The sequence below is a fragment of the Clytia hemisphaerica genome, unplaced genomic scaffold (assembly GCF_902728285.1).
Source record: "Clytia hemisphaerica strain Z4C2 unplaced genomic scaffold, Clytia hemisphaerica genome assembly, whole genome shotgun sequence".
Taxonomy (NCBI): Eukaryota; Metazoa; Cnidaria; class Hydrozoa; order Leptothecata; family Clytiidae; genus Clytia; species Clytia hemisphaerica.
This window is the reverse complement of record NW_027103836.1, coordinates 334,663-349,876: the sequence shown is the minus strand read 5'-3', so window position 1 is coordinate 349,876 and position 15,214 is coordinate 334,663. Positions and strand designations below refer to the sequence as shown.

Here is a 15,214-nt window from a genome sequence, read left to right as displayed (position 1 = left end):
TAGATTTCAGTTTTGATAGCAGTATCCTGTGGTCGACTTTATCAAATGCTTTTGAAAAATCGAGATATACAACATCTACATCCAATCCTTCTTCTAGTTTTGATAGGATACTGTCATAGTGGCTGAGTAATTGACTAAGGCATGATCGCCCTTCCCGGAAACCATGCTGTGTTGGGTTGAACAAGTCATTGTTGTTGATAAATTCGACTATCTTCTTTCGAACTATTTTTTCAAACACCTTGGTGAGATGGGACGTAAGTGATACTGGCCTGTAGTTAGATGGCTCTCCTTGATCTCCACCCTTTGATATTGGTGTGATATGATTTCTTTTGTGAATCTCCTCTGTTACTCCATGGTTCAGACAGTTCCTCCAGAATATTGCGAGTGGCTTAGCAAGTTCTTCTTTGCAATTTTTCAGCAAAATCGCAGGAAATCCATCAGGACCGGGAGCAGAGTTTGATGACAATGTTGAGATTGCTTCAATGAAATCTTTTTCGTCAAAGTCTATATCTTTTAGCACGTTTGGACATATTGTTGGATGAGTGACGTCATTTTCCGATGGTACACTGAAAACCGATGTGTATTGGTCTTGGAGTATATTAGCAATACGGTCAGCATCATATATCAAAGAATTATTTTTGTCACGCAGTGGTCCAACTTTGGATTTTGATTTACTATGCTTTTTTGCATATGCATAAAAAAATTTAGGATTGTTTTTTATTGATTCTGTTGCCTTCCTTTCCTGGCTTTTCTTCTCTGATTCGTAGGATAGCTTTAGTTTAGTTTCAATGTCTATTAATTTTTGTTTGGATTTTGCATTTTTCATTGGGTTTGGAAATTTTCTAAAAATGTTTTTTCTTTTTCTGAATAAAATCTTTCGCTCGCGTGGTATCTTCTGAAATTTTTTATTGTTTGGTTTTCGTTTTGGTACATATTCCTTAATTATGTCTATGATCCAGTCTGTGATTGTTGACAATTGGTCAGCTGTCGGTTGATCATGAAGGTCTGTCCACAATTTATCCTTCATTTTTTCCTTGATTGATACCCAGTTTATTGTTTTTGAATGAAAATTGTACTCATCAAATACATTACGCACAACAAAGGGATCCTCCTTTTGGAAACTTGAGTGTAAATCAAAGTGAATTTTAACATTGATCATTGAGTGATGGGATATGTACTCGGGTGATGGGGCTGATTCATAGCTGTGTATTAGTAGAGGGTTATTTGTGAGCATTAAATCCAGTGTATTTCCTGCTTTGTGCGTGGCTCCTCTAATGTGTTGAATCAGATTATGGTCATTCATAAGAGTGAATATTTCACTAGTCATTCTTTGTTCCTCTGTAGATGCCCCAGGGTTTGAGCACTTGCTGTCCCAATTTGCGTGTGGCAGGTTAAAATCACCTGCTATGAAGATGTCTGGTGTTTTTCCTTCAGTTTTGTCTAGTTCTGATTTAATTAACTCTATAACTGGTTTGAATTGTTCATTCTTAGATGGATTCCCGTTTGATGAGTCGTCTGGCTGTCGGTATATTCCCCATATTTGGATATCCAATGTAGTTGAACTCAGACAGATGACTTCGATAACGCCATTTGAGTGTGTAACGGTCTGTTTGAAGTGTGATGAAATATCTTCTCTCATGTATATAGCGACACCACCACTACATCTTCCAAATCGTGACTTTGGTCTTTTTCTGTCGGACCGAAATATTTCATAGCCTTCTATGTGTAACTCAGCATCATTATGGTCTTTGAGCCAAGTTTCTGTTAAAATCATAAATAAAAAGTTATTCTCAATCAACTTGTCTTTGATATATGGTACTGTTGATTGAACTGTTTGTGGTTTAAGTCCTTGAACGTTTAAAATTGAAAATGAATTTAGCGAGACGGGTTGATCATTGACGGGTTTATTCCCCAGTTGGTGTTCTGAGGGGACATCATTCGTTGAGGATACTGGTATTGTAGTGGTATTTCCTTCCTCACTTGTTTGTCCATCAGTGTGGATATTTTCTGATCGATCTCCAGTATTAAGTCTTTTTTGAATTTTTGAAAAATAGCTAAAAATCCATTTCTTTGTTTGTATTCTGGTTATTCCTTTGATGGGTTTCTTGAGATCCATACTCCCTGTTGTCATGCTGATAGTGTTGTTCCTTAAAATCATTTTGGTACTGATTTTCTTTGACATCCCATTTGTTTTGATATTCTCTCTCTCTCTCTGTGGGTAGGTTTCGGCATTTCTTTTTGTTCCTTTTACATGTGTTAGCTGACACATCTTATTGAAACATTCTCCTTTCCTCAGTGAATCAATGCACATTTTTGGGTGAAAAAAGAGACAGTTTCTACCTTTTTGACAGCCAACTCTGGCTCTGGTTCCGTGCTTCATGAATTTTCGACATGCTTTTGGATGGTCGAACTTGCAGTCTCTTCCCTTTATTCCGTACTTGCATTTTCCTTTTACATAGTGCGCACAGGTTTTGGATATCTGTCGATTTTGGTCCGTCAAATTGTCACTTATTTCAATTGTCTCATTTGACTCTGAGTTGTCTTTATCACTCAGGATTGGATCACTCATATTGTCATCCTCATCTTGTTTGCCTGCCATTGGTATTGGCTTGACAAGGTTATTAAGGTCTCTCTGTCTTTTGTTTTTCTTCTTTCCTGCTTCGCTCTTTGGGAGGTTCTCATTAGCACAGTGATCACAAAGGTAGTAGAGGTTTTTGATGTTATGTGGATTAATGATAGACAAGAGACTATCACTGTCCATATTTTGGTCAGCAGCACCGAGTTGAAGAAGAAAACATTGCCTATGAACATCCTGTCCACACATGACGCATTGAAGAAGGGGATTATCCTCCAACCTTACACAATAAGATTCATTACAGATGACGCATCTCTCTGGAAGCAAGTTCTGGATCCTACATATAAGGTTATGTATGTTTGAAGGTTTCAGATAGTCTTTCTGCTCAGGTACTTGTAGAAAAGACAAGGTATCTTCTAAAATAGATTTGGTAAATCCGTTGAAATCCTTCCTCAAACGATCAAGGTCCTTTCCATATTGGTAGGTTTTGATACATCTCTTGATGTCGTCGGTAGGAGCTAGTAGGCAGAGCTCACCAATTACTGAGTTAACATCTTTATGTTTGGAAGTTTTGTTGCACTCATTATTTGCCATCCCAGACTTAGAAGATCAAACAAGACTGAGGGAGGGGTGTATCCGAAGAATGCTCGCACAACGTGTAGATCAAGATAATGCAGATAAAATAAAGGATTGGTACCTGCTCAGCTACGCATGGGAACCCAGGTGTTCTCTTGTCATGCGTAGCTGTTCCAGGGTCAAAAGCTGTGAAATCAATCCTTCTTGTCAAATGGTACAGTACTTCCACAATGACAAACCAGTTTTTCCACTTCTTGTTTTATTTTCTGTTTCTCTTTTTTATTTTCACTAAAAAAGAGAGGCTTCTCCCACGACACAGGTTCAGCCTTGTAGTCAAAAAGAGGAGTGATTGGTGTTTTTTTTTAATAAATGACTTTATTTGCTGACTAAATTTTCACAATTTGTATGAAGATTGTCGGTATGTTTTAGCTGTTCACAGTTTAACCCTATTTGGCAGGCCTCAATGAGTATATCTACATATCAATCCTTTTAAGTTTAAAAAGAAATGGTTTTAAATTTACCAAGTATCAAATAAAATCAATTTTTATCTCTGCAAGTGCTTCAATGCAACGTCTTCAGAGAATTTCACGTAACCGGACGCTCGAAAAACAATTCATGGCGTTATTAATGTTTTTTTTTGGCTTTAGCAAAGTGATTTCGTATAGTATTCTTCAAAGTCACACTACAATGAGTTCAATAAAATTTGCTGACAGTCAATGAAAAACATTGAACATGAGCCTTATCAATGTTTTTTGACCTACTAGTAGTGATGTTGCTGCAACAACTGCTAGACCTGTAAACTTTTAAAACTGCAATGATCCAATTCCTTTTAGGCAGCTTCTGACATTGGAATCGATTTTCCATATTCAAAATAAATCAAAAAACATGCCGCGAGCTTATTTTTTAGTATGATCTTTTAATTCATCGTTATTATCTTAGGCTTTTGGTCAGTCCCGTCTTATTCCGTCATTTACAACGTAGAGGAATCCAGGTAAATGTTCAAAATTCTTCGATTCGTATTTTCGTCAGCTGGTTGTTTTCAATACAATGGAGTCCCATGATTTGAACCCGCACGGGTAACGCAAATCTGTTCGAGTTAAGGAAATTTCGAGTAATGGAGTAAGGTTGATAAGGCATTTTTAACTGACGGATTGAGAAAACTTGTTCGAATTAAAAGAATAATCGAGTTATAGAGGTTCGAATTAAATAGACTCTACTGTATGTCATTTCAAAGGTACATTTATCAAAGTAAATATACAAAAAATGCACAAATCACGTCTCATTGAACCAAACAATAGAAATCACATGTCAAAGCAACTTCGAAACACTGGTAACAGTTGAAATCCATCATTTTATTTAGCTTTTTGTTTTGAGGTGTGACATTTATTTTGATTTTCTATTCTTTTGCATCTAATTTGTTTTCAAAGTACTTGGATGTCCTTTTTAACTTTTCTTTCCATAGGTGTACATGTTTGTGATTCAAGAGGATGAAGACTTTGATTTCTGTTTGAACAAAGCCAAAGTTGATGGCGTAATGACTGACTATCCCAAACGTTTATCCAACTTTTTAAAAGAATCTAAAGGCTCTACTGGCGATGAGACAGATCCTATACTTAAGAAAGACTAGTTGATAATATAATATATTTATTTCGTGCCCATTATTCCACAGTAAACTTTTTTCTTTTTTATAAGAACAATTTGAGAACAATTCTGAGCCTGAAATCACTCAATTTCAAACAATTTAGTGGTCAAAGTAAAAATTGGGTATAACGCCTTAAATACCTCAATTAATCCTATAAATAAGAATAGAATAAGAACAATTTGAGGCTCAAACAGGCTCAAAGTGCCAAAAAAATAGGAACAGCTGAGCCTCAGCAAAACTTTACTGGTTCTTATAACAAAAAGTGTATTACAGATCTTTAGTGGAGTATTTTGACTAAAAGTGTTTTCTTTGTAAATGATTCTGAGAAAACTTTTAAATTCTTATGGCTTTTTCAGATAAACTGTGATTTTATAATATGCCATTCTAGCACTATTTTATCATGCAATGGTTAGAAAATAAAATATTATTTTATCCGTTTTTTTTTTAATGACAATTTTATACACTTTATTGTAGATTTTTTATAGTAATATTATTATTGGTTCTTGTTGTATAATTATTAAGGTTTTGAGGATAATTTGTATTTTCAAGAATTTCCACAAGAAGACATTCACCATTTTAAATATTACACTGATATATATTTTCTTTATTGATAATCTCCAACATTTAAGTCTCATTTTTCCTAAGTCCCTAAAATGAGATATTGTAAGGCTATTGGATTTGTTCTCATATTTCACACGCTAAATACATTATGGCCCTACATACATTAGGTTTTTTATCTTTTCGATATTTTCAGGATGGAATATTGATAAGATGTTTTTAACGTGCTCAAAATTTATGTTTAAAAGTTTTTCTGTTTTTTATAAAGTCAATGTTTTCTTCACATTCCAAAGTTCCTTCTTTAAAGTTGTTTTGGGAAAACCGTCAGGGTAGAATTTTTGACAAAAAGAATAATTATTCCGAATAGATTTGTTCAGAATTTTTCGCGTAAATTTTCACGAATCTGCTTAATAAATTTGCTAGTTTCTATCCGCGAAATCTTTTCCAAAAGGATTTTTAATTTGTCTTCATTTCATTTTAGGTAGAAATATGAAATATTGGCATATGAAATGGCAGGTTGGTTGAGCTTAGTTAAATCAATACCGTGGCTATTTAAAAGACACAAGAGAAATCAAACGGAACTGAGACTTGTTTGGCAAATCAGGTAAAAACACAATTTATCCTAGAAGTAGTTGTGCCAAAGATAAAAAAGATGTATACACTTTTTTTATATAAGAACAATTTTATGAGAACAATGAGGTTCAACATCGCCAAAAAATAAAAATAATTTAAGAACAATGCTGAGCCTGAAGTCACTCAAATTCAACCAATAAAGTAGTAAGAATTGGGTATAACGCTTAAAATACCTCAATTACACCTTATAAATAAGGACAGAATTAGAACAATTTGAGGCTCAAAGTGCCAAAAAAAATAAGAACAAACCAAGCCTCAGAAAAATTTTACTGGTTCTTATAAAAAAAAGCGTATTTACCTAAAACTATAAATGTTTTAAATTTACTATTCTCTGAAATTTAGCTCTACGTAAAATAATTCTGCGCCCTCATTATTATCAAGTCATGACTATTAACAGTGCTTCTTTCAATGCGAATTTGGTCTTCACTCATATGAAAATAAAAATCTTGAACAAATTCTTTATAATCAGGGGGACATCCACTGTTTATCTGAGAACGTATATGAACCCAATATAAATAGATATCAAAATATGGATATAAAGAAAGAAAATAAACATTAGTAGAATGAGTTTTCAGTTATGATATTCTCCAGGCGACGTTATTGTAGTCGAAAAAGACCTGACAAATAAAATTGTGTTCAGAATGAAAGATGAAAGTCAGGACAAAAAATTATTTTTGAAAAGCTAGAAGAAGATAGTTACAGAAAACCGTGATGTTGAAATCTTAACATCATCTAATGTTTGAGAACTTTTGTATATAAGGATTTTAGCGCTAATATTCAAAGTTTAACACATTTGGAGGGATTTAGATCGTTTATCGCTAAAACTTGAAAACACTCTTGAGCTTTTTTTATGGTTAACACTCAATGAGCTTTTAATTTTGTTTTTTCGTGAAAAAAGTTTCAATGCATACGAAATTATTTCATTGGTGGAAGGAAAGGAAGCCATTTTTAAGTTTCGATGATAAATTTTGCGAAGCATGGTTTGGTGAGGAAGTAGGAGCTATCAAAAAGCTAAATCATTGCCCGATATCATAATTATTGTTTTGTGTTTGCAAATTTTCTTACCGAGACAAAGCAAAAAGTTTTGATGCTTATTAAATGAAGAAATCCTCAGCATATGTGCTTCTATCTATTAAATCTTTAATTTGCGCTCTCATTACACTGCAATATTCTGATAAGGATTGGGATATCTATCTACAAATCTTAACTTTTGAAGCTGTGATTCTTGTTTTGATATTGCTAGATGAAGTGGGTATATTATGCACCAGTTATCTTCACAAGGGGAGGTTTTCTGCGTGAGTATGTATGAGTTTTTAAAGCTGCCACAGAGGCTGAGGAGATCATCTATTTCTTCAAAAAATCTCTTTACGGTGAATGAACATAACATATTTGGGGCATACCGGAAAAGTCTGATGGGTGAACCCGGGAACCTAAGTGGAAACCTAAGTAGGAACCCTAAGTATGGAAATGCGGGTGGTGGTGGGAACTTCGTCTCAGCTGTTTTTATTTTTTTAGCGCTTTTAGCATCAAATTGTTCTTTTCATGTTCCTTATTTAAAGGGTATGTAATTGAGGTATTTTCTAAAGCCTAAAAGCCTTTCATTTTTTACTACTTTGACCTCTAAAACTGAAGTTGAGTAATTTCAGGCTCAGTATTGTTCTTAAATTTTTCTTATTTTTGTAATTTTAAGCCTCATTGTTCTTATAAAATTGTTATTATAAAAGAAAAGGAGTGTAGCTGGAACCTAAGGCTCATTATTAAAGACGAAAACCCATTTCTACAACATCAAGCTGAAGTTTAGGCTCATCAAAACCTATTTTTATTTCAACTTTGATTCTAGAGTTTACAAGCATTTTCGTCTTCCCTTGCATTGATAAAATCTTTTTTAAATCTTTGCACACCTATGAGAAATAAGGTACATAGACGTCTTTATACTAATAGATTAAAAATTTAGTTCTTGTTCTTATAATAGAATATTTAACCTTTTTTTTGTGGTCTTGACTTGGTGCGAGTATGTTTCTTTGTATTTGTGTGCGAGTTTATGTATAATTCTTATGTTTGTTTGGACTGCGGGTCGGTTGACAGGGTTATGGAATCTGGGGGAGGCTGAGTGTTGGACGTCCTTAAAACATGTTTAAAGCATGTTAAAGCTCAGAATAAGCTTAACTAAGGCTCAAGAATACATTACATTTTTGTTGGGCTTTGGGTAGTTTTTAGATGTTTTCATTTTTGTCATTGCTGTGTTTATGTTTCTGGTTTTAAACATTACATCAATTGGTTTGTTGGTTCTCTCTTTTTCGCATAAAATTCTCAGTCCCTTTTTATCTTTCATTTGTATATTATTTAGTATTTTCAACACTTGCTCTTCTTGAGGTCAGATCTCAGATCTTCACCATATATAATAGATTTACTCACTTGTGAAATCTTCCGATACAATTAGCTAGAAAACCCTGCTAGCCTTGGCTACGACATGTTTTCCTTCGTTTCGAGAGAAAAACTCATGGGGGTTACTGGTGGCCATCTATAGCAGTGCCTATAGACCAAGAGTAGGGCCTAAAAGCCTAAAGCTGTCTATTTTGTTGTAGACTAATCCTACCTCCTTTTAGAAAAGTCACAACGTAGGAGAGGCAGTAAATAGCACATCTGTTAAGCTATTGTTTACTACTTTTCCCTCTCTCTATTGAAACCCCGGGGGGGTACTAGGGTTGGCGAATGAGGGGTATGTGCGGACGGGACCTCAATTTTTATTTTTCGATTTTTGAAAAAAGTTATACCCTTAGAGAGACTTTATTACAATTTTTTCTCTGGAAATCAAAAAATTTTCCTAAAAATCCTGAATTTTCCGACCCTTAGAGAGACTAATTTAAAACTTTCTGATTTTTCCGACCCTTAGAGAGACTTTGAAAGGTGAAAAAACCGACCCTTACCGTCCGCACATACCCATCATCCATTTTTGCCTAAGTGCCCCCCCCCCCGGAATTGAAACCCATTTTCACTTCAACACCTATTCTCGCGCAATTATTGCTGACGCTGAAAAATTATATATTACATTTGAGATGTTGATATTGTTTCTATGAAGAGTCTAATGAAGTAAAATTGAGAAGTATTTTCAAGATGTTTTGACTTGGCAATGTACGTTAATGTACGTGTTTCATCGCTCACATTGAGACGTTTCATTCAACTGTTAGGATGAGATGTTATGCATACTAACGGACAAAGATAAATTTTGAAAATCACAAATACTTGCTTGCACTGATAAACAAATACGCTTTGAAGCTACCATATTGAAACCGCGATACACAATCTAACATCATGGTTGAGAAATCTCACGCTCACCAACCACGACGCTATTTCGTAATTACAGCGATTCTATTGGTAATATATGGTGTTTGTTATGTGTTGTTTCTAAGTGATGAGAAAGTCAACTCGGATATATTGAAGAAAGATTATAATGCTTTCAAACTGAAATTACTGATCGAAACGAAAATTAAAAATCAAAAGATGAAACGAAAAGTCGAAGCAGAACTTATGGAAAGAGAACCCAAGATTTCGAATTTGGGGGATATTCAGAAAACACAAAAACCATTGATGTCAACAGACTCCAAAGTGATGAATTTGGGAGATAGTCAGTATACAGAAAAACTGCCTGGAAAGGTTTTGATGACGATGGATTCCGAAATGTTGAATTCCGATGATACCCAGGAAAGAAAGAAACCAATTGGAAAGGCTTTGATAACGACGTTAGAACCAACAGTTGTCAAGACGAAAATTCTACCAAAGAAAGCAACGCTAAATAAAAACGATAATATTTTCAAAGTGACGACGTTAAAACCTACCAAACATCCATCGAAGGCTCCAAAATTGACAACAGTAAAATTTACACAAACTGATAAATCTAGACCAATAGACAGGAAATCTCGAAAAATGAAACATTCAACAACACCAGCTACAACTTCAAAATCAAGACCGTCATGTCCTCACCCAACCTTACCTGTCAAAAGCGGGGTACAAAATACAGACCAGATAACCTGTAAACCGAACCAACTTTCTCAATCCGCTTGTCAGTACGTTACAAAAAATTACCCTTATGAGTTTAACAAAAACAAGTGTGGTAACGGCAAGGAAGAACTAACAATATGTACATTTGATGTAAAGAATGTTAAATTCAAATGTAACTATAAAGCTTGTGGAAAGAACTTCACTGGAAAAATTTTCATCCATATTTTTGATGACCAAACAGGTTGGTATGAAACACAAAAACCTGGATATAAAGGTACTCCTTTGTTAGAGAAAGCTGTTTTGAAATTCGCGAAGCGACCACGGATCGCTCAAGACTTTTTGTTTCTTAGTTGTAATAACGTACCAAACCGGACACAAATATTACATTACGACTCCAAACATTTTAATGTGGTTCCTACGGATGCAAAAAGAGAAGAAAAACTAAATATAAATGTAGTTTGGCTTGATTCACTGTCACGTCGCCATTTTTATCGATCACTTCCAAGAACAATAGAGCGTATTGCTGAGATTAATAAAAACAAAACTAATGGCGCCGAGATTTTAGATTTTGAGTTGATGCAGTCAGTACACGGGCACACGCATCAAAGTTTACATGCTTTCTTTGACGCGCGGGTTCTATCAAAACATTTATCAGAGAGTCAGAAGAATGAAATACCACCTAACATTAATAATTTGTTGTCACATATGAAATGGTCTGGGTATGAGGTACTTTATCAGGAAGACATGTGTTATAAAGGTTAGGATTAGGCTCTTCCAGAACATTTTTGTACATGGGGGATGGAGGATATACTGTATTGGACATTTTTTCCGGGGGTAGTGGAAAATCTGAAAAATTTGCCTTTGACAAACTTGCTCTGATTATGGATGATTTTGAATGTCTGGAGCGAGGGTCAACTGATGCTTGTCTGGGGGGTGAGATCCGTTGTCCCGGGGGGGGGGGGTGAATCTCCAAAAAATGTTATATCATCCACCTCCTATATTCAATCATAAGTTTTTTGGCCGTCTGGTCTAATGTATCAATCGCCACAAACAAGGACGGTTGCACAATTTCCCTCTGATATGTTTCGGTATAGGGGATGTGTAACGTGTATAAAATTTTTGTCCGAGAGTTACCCTGCGTTGTGTCTTATTTAGATTTCGAAACTTGATTAGCTTGATTGGCAAGTTTTATGTGAAAGGTCTTTAAATTTGAATTAATAGTTTGAATGGCTATGGAAACATTTTTAAGAAAATTGAAACAGGTTTCCCCAAATTTGGGGTAACTCTCGGACGAGAATTTTAGACACGATTAGCATCCCCTATCAAAACATATCAGAGTGGATTCGTGCATCCTAAAAACAAAGGAATCTCGGTTAAAATCCGGCTACTTACTGTACAGCACTCATGTCAGTGTGGGGATGGTTTTGGAGTGCAATTTCTAAACAATGAATTTCGAATGGGGGTAACATCAAAGTCAATATCTCAGTGGGGCTGAAATTCTAGGGTATTTTTCCCACCGGGGCCGTAATTTTTGCCAAATTTTCCAGTGGGACTGGGGCCCCAACGGGTCTGTGACACAGGGGTGTTGTACATGTTTCGTTCAGTTAATAGATAACCAAGCGGCTGGTCGTGGACACCGGGAAAACAATCGTGAGATCATTAGCTAGAAAGTCCTAGCTTACTAAACTACCTATTTATCGATCTTTTCTATCTCTCTAAATTTCTATTCAAGTCTGTCTATTTTGTCGCATTTACGTTTTAACAGAAACGGGTTGTTGGTATCTTTTGGACCCTTAGTAGACTCCAAACTTGTTCCCTTGCGTATTATTGGCTATTTGATACCTACTTAACTGATAGCGCAAGAATTCTATGGCGTCCCTCAATAACGAAAATAAAGCCTAGGATACACTGGGACGAGGTTGTGTAACTTGACTGTTGATCTTTTGTTCGCAATTAATCATAACAAGACCGCTAAATATTATTGTTTCTTTGGTCTTCTACAGGTTATTGGGGATTCAACCAGATCGTGGAAGGTTTTAAAGAATGGAAAAGGATCAAGAAAGGAATGGGTAAATTGGCTATCGATGAAACAGGTTCGCTCAATTTTATTTTTTAGTCTCTAGCAACTGGCACATAAAATCATTTAATGTTCGTACAAGGCTACAAGGGCGTTGTGAACGTTGTGAACACGTTTTGTGCATCTCAGGAGTGGGGATACTCAAGGTTTGTAACGGACCCTAGGTTTCGCTCTTGGTGGTAAGTTTATCAGACTTAAAAGTAATCTGCAGATGTTGAAAAGATAAAATGCAAATATTTTAGCAAATTTTCGTACAATTTGCAAAGAGCTGAAAACAGTTGAATCATTATGACATAGTATGCTCGATTATCATGCTGATTCTTCCTAGTATAGCTTCGATGTCTAATCATTAAATGATGATGGGGATCGCTGTGATTTTAGATGATGATACTGAATGCGGGCCCACCGGTTTTTGTGTCATAATCCGGGGGTTACACAATTCGAGCAAATTTCAACAAAAGTTCGACGTTTTTTTTTTGAAAATTATTTCATCAGTTTAAGACTGAAAAATTGTTTGACTGTACTTTACAGTGTAACGTCTTTCTTAATTCACCCTCGCGTCAGGAAGCCTGATTGCCTGTACCAGACGACCACGGCTTTTTCCTCGCGACACCGTTACAGAGTGATAAAAAATTGCGTGTTAAGATAGAGATAGACTTACCCAAATGTGTGTGTCGCAAATGCAAGGCGTCCCAGTTACCCTCGTGATCAATTTCAGCCCTTTTGCGAACGGTGAAGTATTTAAAGTTAGCCAAACCTTTTTCTGTTTACAGGACTAATGTTCGCATCATGCAAGATGATCGAGACAGCTTTGAAAAACGATGATTTAAACATCTTCAACACGGTGAAGAAAGTGTGTTACAATGGGCAAACAATGAACACTTACTACTTACGTTACATCACACAAAAACTTTTGAAAACCACAAGTAATTTGTTTACCGTTTCCCAACTCAATTACCCACACGACGGAGCAGGTGATCGAGTCCAAGGTATGGATAATGATTTAGCGGACTTTTTTACGGAAATGTCAAATCTGAAAAATACGATCACTTTCGTTTTCGCCGATCATGGGAATACGTATACGAATTATATTTACGCTGAAGTGGACGGGCGTTACGAACAACATCATCCACACTTCTTTACCATCCTCCCTGAGAAAGTCATCAAAAGACTTGGGTACGAGACTGTCAATGCATTACGTCATAACCGATTACGATTAGTCAGTCTTATAGATTTACATCATACGATCAAACGATTGGCGGATAGGAATTATCCAAAAAAGGGAATATTAGAAATGGTACCAGCAAACCGAACGTGTGGCGACTTGGAGCTTTCTACGCCAAATTTTTGTGTTTGCCAGGACTGGGATTCACCAATGATGAATAAAACATTATATTGGCCTTTCGTTGAATTTGCTGTTGGAAATATCAATAACATGATAAGTGATGTTTCGCCTGAATCACGGTGTAAAAGACTAGTTCCTCAACGTTATGAGAACCTGATTAGCCGTAAGAAAGGAGCCAACATTGAGTTAAGTATGGATGTAGTGACAAAGCCTGGAGTTGGATCGACAAATAATGAAGAAAGATTTACGTTTCAGGTTAAGTATAATTCTGATAAAACGCTGGGGAGTTACCAAGCTGAACTTGTAGCGCATAATCGAATATCGAAATACGGTGGCTATAAAGTTTGTAGTGATACCGAAGAAAAAGATCTAAGCATATGTATATGCAATCTTGGCAAAAACGGTAAAAGATTAAAATCATCTCCGAAATTATTAAAAATGTTAGATTTGTATCCAGTTCGGACTGACTATATCTACCGTATCCAAAACGATAAATTCTTTTTGAGAGAGGAGATCACACATATTGATGAAAACCATATTGGACTGTTGAGACGAATCGTTTACGAAAATAAAAAGGAAAAGACGGGGGTTTTAAATGATCACCGATCAACGACGTTTGAGTTGATCAATTACTCTTCGGATAGAACTTACGATGTGAAAATTGTTTTCACCGATTTTGAAAATATGAAACCGATGAATGATGGAGAATGTAAAGGGATAGCCAGACCAAACTCCATGCGTTATTTGTGTACCATTGCACTATCAAGATTGTCTGGTAACGGTGGTCTTAAATATGAGGTTGAATTTACATTAATTTAAGTGTTATTTATTCATCGCAGGAGGTGCTCGTAGATATTATTCATATCAAGGATTTTTTAATTTTATACTAAGTTTTTAGGTATATATTATTTCTGGAAGAGTCTATTTTGGAATTTTTTTTTGAAAAATTAACATGCGGGAGAATCGTTTGTTAAGCATCTGAAATTCCCCAAGATAAAGTAAAATATTAAGTCTCTCCATTTTAAATAGGTTTTTACTAACTGAGAATATTGTAGTGTGTTGAAAAAAAATTGGCAAAAATTCCTACTAGGGTGGCTAGATCAGTGTATCCAATTTTGTTCAAGGGGTAGGGGTGTTGTTACCAAGGGATTTTTCAAAGTTTTCTCATTCTAATATTAACATGCCATTACTCTTAGGTTCCAAATAAACGCCCCCCTCCCGCTTGTTAATTTTTCCAATATTTTCCACCCCCCTAGACCTTATTAATTATCAATTATTACCGCGTTTATTAATTTTAAGAATATTTTCAGCTGTCAAAGAAAAGGCTTCTTATTTTCCTCCAAATAGCCTGATTTTAGAAGTAAAATCGTTTAATTGGAACCTAAGAGTACATTTTAAAAAGTTTTCTTTGATTACGTGGATTTTTTAGTCGAAATGAGGTTACGGTACACGCCACTGGTCAGAATATCTATGTCAGCCTCTGAAAATAGTGGATAGGTTAAAAAAAATCACTTATTATAGAGTATTAAATCTGACAGGGTGTTTTAGGGCCGATTTCAGGAAAAATCAGGGCTCAAATTTTGATAATCAGAATCCAGTTTTTTTCTAGCCTCCTTTGTTCGAATGTCCCTATCAGCCGTCCAGGTCAGAGCACCTCTGGGCATCCCCCCACTGAGATCCTCGCTACTATTTGACGCCCCCTTCTCACAGACCCGGAAGGATTTTTCTATCCAGTGGGGATGAAAATAACGGACTGAAACTCGATGGGAATTGATTTTCTCATATTTTTTATAGCTGGGGATTTCAATT

At 35.6% G+C, this 15,214-nt stretch overlaps 2 protein-coding genes across 2 annotated transcripts in view; both read left to right on the top strand.

Annotated features, from left to right (window-relative positions):
- Positions 1–5,386, top strand: part of LOC136807112 (lysophospholipase D GDPD1-like) — a 186,601-nt gene extending 181,215 nt beyond the window's left edge. Inside the window, exons 11-12 of the mRNA XM_067063681.1 lie at positions 4,091–4,142; positions 4,614–5,386. Coding sequence (XP_066919782.1) covers positions 4,091–4,142; positions 4,614–4,778 — 217 coding nt within the window. The 3' untranslated portion in view covers positions 4,779–5,386. The remainder of the gene's footprint in view (positions 1–4,090; positions 4,143–4,613) is intronic.
- A 3,674-nt stretch (positions 5,387–9,060) lies between these two features.
- Positions 9,061–14,315, top strand: LOC136807096 (uncharacterized). Its single transcript, XM_067063665.1, has 3 exons — positions 9,061–10,740; positions 11,987–12,076; positions 12,834–14,315. Exons 1-3 carry the CDS (start codon positions 9,297–9,299, stop codon positions 14,222–14,224), a joined length of 2,925 nt encoding a protein of 974 aa, XP_066919766.1. The 5' UTR covers positions 9,061–9,296; the 3' UTR covers positions 14,225–14,315.
- Positions 14,316–15,214: the final 899 nt, after the last annotated feature.

What these genes read in the sequence shown, in the direction of transcription:
- LOC136807096 (XM_067063665.1), top strand. Translation starts at nt 9,297, where the DNA reads ATGGTTGAGAAATCTCACGCTCACCAACCACGACGCTATTTCGTAATT. An exon ending in GGAAGACATGTGTTATAAAG is followed by an intron (nt 10,741 to 11,986) that starts GTTAGGATTAGG and finishes GGTCTTCTACAG; the next exon opens with GTTATTGGGGATTCAACCAG. An exon ending in ATTGGCTATCGATGAAACAG is followed by an intron (nt 12,077 to 12,833) that starts GTTCGCTCAATT and finishes TTCTGTTTACAG; the next exon opens with GACTAATGTTCGCATCATGC.